The 6,235-nt window shown below is 27.2% G+C and overlaps 1 protein-coding gene across 1 annotated transcript; it reads left to right on the forward strand.

Annotated features, from left to right (window-relative positions):
* Nucleotides 1–5,452: 5,452 nt before the first annotated feature.
* Phum_PHUM366860 (uncharacterized protein) lies at nucleotides 5,453–5,939 on the forward strand (the record flags this gene model as incomplete). Its single annotated transcript, XM_002428119.1, has 3 exons — nucleotides 5,453–5,579; nucleotides 5,664–5,810; nucleotides 5,920–5,939. The coding sequence occupies 3 exons, from the start codon at nucleotides 5,453–5,455 to the stop codon at nucleotides 5,937–5,939; spliced, it is 294 nt and encodes a 97-aa protein (XP_002428164.1).
* Between the last annotated feature and the right edge of the window lie 296 nt (nucleotides 5,940–6,235).

The raw sequence follows: 6,235 nt of genomic DNA on the forward strand, positions 1-6,235 counted from the left end.
TGGTTGGAATTTCATTAGGTATGATAAATCCATTACTGAAATCTGAAATTATAAAATTAATATTTTATTTAAGGTTTTTCTCTTATATTGACCCCGTTCTCTCGTAAGTATATATATATAAATTTATTATTAATTTTAAATTTCGGGTTTTACCCCCCCCCCTCCCCCACTCCCTCCCCCGAGAAAAAGAAATTTTTATAAATAATTATTCTTTTGTTAAATTTTATTATGTGACGTATGTATGACGTGTTGTGTGTGTGTGTGTGTGTGTGATTTACGCACGATTTCTTTCGAAAAAAAATGGTTGTTGTTGTTGTTGTTGTGGTTGTTGGAGCGGTTGTTGTCGTAATAATTAATTTAAAAAAATTAAAATATTATAAACAATTAAAAATTCACACTTGAAATTTTCACTTTTTAAACTTTTTTTTTCTTTTTTTTTTTTTTTTTTTTTAATTACGTAAAACGTAAAATTGAAAATTTGAAAAATGCCTTTTTTCCATCTCTCTCTCTCTCTCTCTCTCTCTCTCTTTCTTTCACTCTTTTTCTCTCTCTCTCTCTCTCTCTCTCTATTTCCCTCTTCGTTTAAATGAAGTTGATTTAAACTTGACCAAGTTTTCTCGTTTTAAAAATTTCGAAATTTAAAATACGATGATGATGATGATGATGACGAATTTTAGGAAATTTTTGTATTATTATTATTATTATTTTTGTCCACGTTTTTTTTTTTTCTTTTTTTCGTGAAAAAATTTTTTTTTTCCCCCAATTATTATTATTATTATTATTAACACGTCATTTAAAAAATATTTTTAACGGTTTTTTTTTTTACATAACGCGAGTATAATAATAATGATTTCAAATTGTCATTTAATATATAAATAATAATAATAATAATGGTAATAATGATGATAATGAAAATTTAATTGAAAATTAGTATTATCAATCGTAAACGTGTAAGAAATTTTACAAACGCGAAATTATTTATTACGTAATATTTTATTAATAATAATAATAATAATATTATTTTAAAAAATTTGGATACTAGAAGAAGCTAGGTTTTAAACGAGTTTTTTTCGTTTTTTTTGGGGGGGGGGAAAGAGAGAGGCAGGCGGGAAAGTTTCAAAAATAAAATAAATAAATAAAATCGATTGTAAAAATCATTAAATTTAACAAAAAAATAAAAAAATAATAATAATAATAATTTTTTAGTGCCACGATTTAAATATTTTTGTCAAAATTTTGTTGAAAATTTTTTTTTTTTTAAAATTCAAAACCCGAAAATTATAAATTAATAATAATAATAATCGAAATTTATTAAAACGAAAAAAAAAAATAATTATAATAATAAAATTTAACTTACAGTTTAATAAGTAGTAAAATATCCAAAGGAAAACGTTCATGATTTTTTTTTATTTATTAATTAAATAAAATATTAATTAAAACGAAAAAAAAACACTAAAATACAACCACTATTAAACCCCTTTCGAAAATATTATTATTATTATTATTGATTTAAACAAACGGCGATGATTGTTGCATCTGAGAGAATAAAAAGTTGTTCACATATAAAATATTATTATTATTATTTAATTTTTTTTTTATTTGAAAAATCGCACGAGGCCGAATACGAAAAAAAAAAAAAACCACACAAACGCGCGTATACACGTGCGCATACCATATAAATAAATAATATTTTAATTTTTTTTTTTTTTTACCCACACAACCAAACAACAACAACAACAACAAGAACAACAACCAAAAACAAAAATATTATTATTATTATTATTTAAAAATTTTCTTTTTTTTTGTTTGTTGCAAAACGTTTTGTAAATTGTGAAATTTTTTCTTTTCTTTTTTTTTTTTTTTTGTGCAAATTGTTTTTGTTATTTATTTGACTTCCCCCTCCGGGGGGGATTTTGAATAGGGGGGGGGGGGGGGGGGGTGAGGGGGAAAAAGGGGAAAAGTTTTTGCAAAAAAAACGGGGCATTAATGAAATTGTAAATATTAAAACGGGGGGAAATCGTATTTGTTTAAAGTTTTCTTTTTATTCATTTGAAATCAGTGTGTGTGTGCGTGTGCGTTTCTCAATATGTCAAAAGAGTAAAATGCATTTTGTGTATGCACTTTATGCAATTATTAGTGTAATACGACCGCACCTATTTGCTTACCAACTTAGCATTATCATCATCTTGTTATCACTAATTAATGTCCTTCTCTCTCTCTCTCTCTCCCCTCCCCTCCCCTCCCCGTCCTTTCCCGACTGCACCCATTCAATGCGAAAGCGAAAAAAAAATTAATAATTTTCCAACGGTTCGTTACTTCTGCTGACACGTTTAAGAAAGTTTGCGACGACGAATCGTTTCATTCGATTTATAATTAATTTAATTAACCCCTTAAAAATTATTTGTATGTTATTTACTCTTTGTAAGCATAGAGTAAGAAACTTTTTTTTAAATTAACCTTTGATTGCTCACGTTTTTTTTTTTTTTTTAAATGGTAAAAAAAATTTCGACTCGTAACCTTTTAAATCTACGACGCGTTTCTTTTAAAAATTTTTTTCTTTTGCTAATTATTATTATTATTAATTTAATAAAGAAGTAGGGGAGGGGGGAAAGGTGGGGTGAAAAGAAAAACACAAATGACAAATTTTTTTTAATATGTTTTTGATAAAATTCCAAAATTGTTCGTTTATAATAAAAATATTTCATTTTATTAACTATTAAAATGCGATTATTATTATTATTATCATCATTATTATTATGTAATTTTGTAATTTTTGTTACGGGGTTTCAGAAGGTAATGAAATTCAAATTATGAAAAAAAAAAAAATGTGTATATTATGCGAAACGATCATATTTTTTGGTTAACCCGGGAAAAATGCACTAATTTCCCACCCGGTAATAGGGAGAGTGTGGGGGGACTCAGCCAAAGCCACTACCCATCTAAAAGTCCTAGATGTATTTCATCTTTTTCCCGGAGGGAGGGGCGCTTGCGGGAGTTTTTATTCTGCATTTCAACCTTAACCTCCTCCTGAGCCAGGCCCACACTCGTGAGGGAGGGAATCCCACCTGAGGAAAATCCCGATACTTCCCCTTTTTACCCTTCGAGAGACAGTTTCGATTGTTCCTGCCTCTTTCACAAAGTCTGCGAGTTTTTGGGGAGAGAGAGAGAGAGAGAGAGATGTCCGGGGCGCGAATTCTGTTGATCGTTTATCTTTCACGTCACAGCTCCTCATTTACCCTATTTTTGGATCAAGTACTCAAACTCACCCCCCCCCCGTAACAAGGGTCGGCGTATCCCCAATGCCTCGAAAGGGTGCTAGATCATTTATTTGAACTTCTACTTCCAAAATTAGAACCCACGACTCTCAACTCGGTGACTTTTGAACCGATTTTTCCCCTTTTTTAACTCTACCTCGGGCTCTCCTACTTCAGTTTCAACCCCTAACGGACGCCTAGTCAACGTGAGCAATCCAATTCCAGAACCCCCTCCCCCTAAAACATCCTCTATACCTATCCTCCTGGATCACAGGAGTATACCATCACCACAATCATCATATTTCGAGGCAACCTTTCAAATCTTTTTATTTTAATTTTTTGTGAGTTAAAATCCTGTTTCCGCTTCTGCGAGACATTCAGTTTCCGACCTTGTCAATAATTTCCGGTAATTTATTCAGAGAGGGTGGAAAAAAAAAGAAAAAAATTAATTAATTGATTGTCACATCGATTAAAATGAACAATTTGACATGGAATCGATTTAAAAAATATTTTTATTAATTTTATTTATTTTTTCTTAAGGATAAAAATAAAAAAATTTATTTACTCTATGAAATTTTCTCGTGCGGTTTATTTTATTTATTAATAATAATAATAATAATCGTAAAACGCGAGGAAATTTGATTTAAAAAAAAACAACAGGAAAAATGTCGGACATTAATTAAAAAAACGGGAAAAAAAATTTAATGCTAGACTAAAACGACCGTTACAAACGATAGAAGTTAACACTTGTCAGGTGTCGTTTAAACAAAAAAAAAATACTAAAAACTAATTAGTTTTTTTTTTATAAAGCTTTTATTGTTTGTTAGTTTTGCAACGACGAAATTCAAGGTGATACGTTATAATAATCAAGGTCAAAGTTCAAATTATTTTATTCGTTTTCTCTATCGAAAATCGGTGGTTTGGTATATTTCTTATGGACCCGACACGGGGGGCAGTGAGTGTGTTTTTTTTTTTTTTAAATTTTCGTACGTTTAATTTTTTAATTTTTTATATATATATTATTATCATTATTGTCGTATTGCCAACTGGGTAAAAAAAAAAAAAAAAAAAATCGATGTATTTTAAAAAAGAATCAAACGCGGATACGTTGTGAGAAAAATCATTGAACACTTCACTATATTTCACTTTTTGAAGATTTTCCGTAATTATTATTATTATTATTATTATCACCGCTGTCGTCATCATCATCATCATCATCATCATCATTAATACCGGTAGTGATTTTTTTTTTGTTTTTCTTGAAAGGAAAATTTTTTTTCATTTCATTTGGTAATCATTATATGCGGTTCATTAAATTAAAAGAAAAAAAAAAAAACATTTTTTTGTTTGTTTTGTTTTTTTGTGTGTCGAATTAACATTTATGAATAATAATAATAATAATAATAATAATAATAATAATAATAATAATAATAATAATAATAATAATAATAATAATAATTAGTAATTGTTTGTTTCGGAATAAACAATAGTAAACGAGAACGATTTGTTTTTGTGTCTTTTAGTTTATACAAAAAAAATTTGAAAAGTTTTTATAAAATTTTTTTTTTTTTTTTTGGGTTGGAATAATAATAATAATAATAATAACGCGGTTTCATTTTAAATGTTTTACGTAAATTTGTTGTTGTTGTTGTTGTTGTTGTAGGAAACAAACAAAAGATTAAAAAGTGATTTTGTTTGTTATAATAATAATAATAATAATTTCATGCGGGTTTTTCATCAAGTGGCGTTTTTTTTTTTTTTTCCAACATCTGATAATAATTATTGTTTAATAATTTAATTTATTAATAATAATAATAATAATAGTTTTTTTTTTTTTAGTTGTTTGTTTGTTTGTTTGTCGTATTAAAAAAAAAAAAAATTAAATTGTTCGAGTGGAAAAACGATGTGAAGGTTGGATATTAAACAAAAAACAAAAAAATATAAATTTCGTAACATTTTTTATTTTTATTAAATAAATTATTCACGATAAAATAATTATTTATTTATTAATAGAATTTTATGTAATTAATTAATTATTATTATTATTATCATTTTTTTATTTTTCGCAGGTTAAATGCGACATTTTGTAATTTCATTAACGTACTAAAAATATCAACACCACGCGCGCGCGGCAAATTTTCTTTCTTTTATTTGTACGTGCGTGCGTGCGTGCGTGCACGTGGGCGTAAAGTGACGTCATGCTGTTGGGATTTTGGGAAAAAACTTTTATTCTTGCCGGAGCTGGTTTTTTAATTATTTTGACCATCATTGTGGTGTCTTGTTTCGTTGGACCCGGTTGTTTGGGATTCGAATACCTAAGAAAAAGTTAATAAATAAATTTATTATTATTATTATTATTATTAGTACAAAATTATTATTTATTATTATTATTATTATTATTTTTAGGAGAAAAAAGGAAAATAATAAAAAATCAAATATTAGGAATCGTTCCTGATGTGTCAAATGATGATAAGACGTCATCATCTCACGTTTGCCTTCAATCAAATTGGAATACGTGGATTAATGATAATCGTGATTACGTCATTTATCAAACAGGTGAGATTATTATTATTATTATGTGTGTGCGCGTGCGCGTAAATAATAATAATAATAATAATAATAATAATAATTTGTATTGTTTTTTTTTATAGAAAATTTAAAAAAGGAAAAAAAATCACAATTTAAATTTACGAATGAAAAAGAAAATTTTTTCAACGTGAAAAATTTTTCACTCCTGGATAAAAATACAATTTCGAATGATAAAAATTATACGAAACCAAAATTAAAATTGAAAATATTTTACAAGACGTTAAATAATAATAATTCTGAAATGGGGAGACTTGAAATTCAAATCAACGTAAAAATTTTTTTAATTTTATTTTTTAAAGCAAATTTTTTTTTTTTGCTGGCGTTTATGATTTTTTCTATTGTTTACAGTCGGTTTCATGTTTGCCACATCGGGATTACGTACCTTGTTTGGA

Source organism: Pediculus humanus, genomic scaffold (assembly GCF_000006295.1).
Source record: "Pediculus humanus corporis 1103172107790 genomic scaffold, whole genome shotgun sequence".
Lineage (NCBI taxonomy): Eukaryota > Metazoa > Arthropoda > Insecta > Psocodea > Pediculidae > Pediculus > Pediculus humanus.